The sequence below is a fragment of the Dinoponera quadriceps genome, unplaced genomic scaffold (assembly GCF_001313825.1).
Source record: "Dinoponera quadriceps isolate SergipeBrazil2010 unplaced genomic scaffold, ASM131382v1 scaffold4651, whole genome shotgun sequence".
NCBI classification, from domain to species: Eukaryota; Metazoa; Arthropoda; class Insecta; order Hymenoptera; family Formicidae; genus Dinoponera; species Dinoponera quadriceps.
The window spans coordinates 1-1,133 of record NW_014558598.1 but is presented as its reverse complement, the minus strand read 5'-3'; the positions used below and the strand labels follow the sequence as shown (position 1 = coordinate 1,133).

General features: G+C 56.5%; 1 protein-coding gene across 1 annotated transcript; it reads left to right on the top strand.

Annotated features, from left to right (window-relative positions):
• Positions 1 to 55: 55 nt before the first annotated feature.
• LOC106749940 lies at positions 56 to 735 on the top strand (the record flags this gene model as incomplete). Its single annotated transcript, XM_014629917.1, has 2 exons — positions 56 to 338; positions 417 to 735. Coding segments are annotated over 2 exons (602 nt in total), but the record flags the coding sequence as incomplete, so codon positions are not given.
• Positions 736 to 1,133: the final 398 nt, after the last annotated feature.

The window sequence follows — 1,133 nt, the reverse complement described above, 5'->3', positions numbered from 1 at the left end:
CAGCGCCTGCGAGCATTGTCAACGCTCTAAGATTGGTCGGCACGTGCACGTGCAGCTCAAGACGTTTCTGAATCCGGATCAGCGCTTCGATCATGTCCATATAAATTTGGTGGGTCCGCTGCCACCTTGCCAGGGCTACACCTACCTACTGACATTGGTGGATCGCTTCACTCGCTGGCCGAAGGCCATTCCTCTCAAAAACATCACGGCCGCGAACGTGGCCACGTACTTCTACAGCAGCTGGATCGCACGCTTTGGCTGTCCAAAGTTCATCACTACAGACAGAGGCTCGCAATTTGAATCTGCTCTCTTCAACGCTCTCGCTCAACTGCTGGGAGGTAAGCGCATCAGGACGACGCCCTACCACCCTGCTCCAAACGGCATCCTTGAGCGCTGGCATCGTGTCCTGAAAACAGCTCTGCGCTGTCACGACTCTCAGGACTGGCTAGAGAAGCTTCCGACGGTACTTTTGGGTCTGCGATCTGTTTACAAAGAAGATCTCAAGGCTTCCCCTGCGGAATACCTCTACGGCTCCACTCTTCGTTTACCAGGAGAGTTCTTCATAGATGAGCAACATCCGGAGGACCACACCTTCTTCTTAGCTCCTTTCAAAACTCACATGCAGTGCGACCGTTATTCGCGACTTGGCTGCTCCGAGTCGCCGGTGCAACACCGACGGGCGAACCTCGGGCCGCTAATTAACTTCGGACCTCCACGAGTCCGTGTGGGCGCCAGGTGCGTGAATCGCACCCACTAACTGNCGGTCGGCGTCGCCGTCCGCGCGTCGGCCACTCGACCCGAGTTCGTCCCGATCGAGACCGGCAGCTCCGGGGTGATTTGAAGTCGGAGGCCGGGGGGGTCCGTATGGTCGCCGGTGGCAGTCGGCGACCGGCACCGGAATGGGGAAGCAAAAAAAAGAAAAGAAAAAGAACAGCGACCCCGATAGCACTCGCGTTTATTTCGCCCGTCTTTCTCTTGTTTCAAACCGCGTCAAAACAATACAATACGCACTCGCTCGTTAATATGCCGCGGCGGACCCGGGACGTCCGCTTCTCGCGATTGATAATCGACCGGCCGTCGAGCTAAGGGGCCGGGACCTCGCACGCCACGAAAATCCCAATCACAAAAAATTA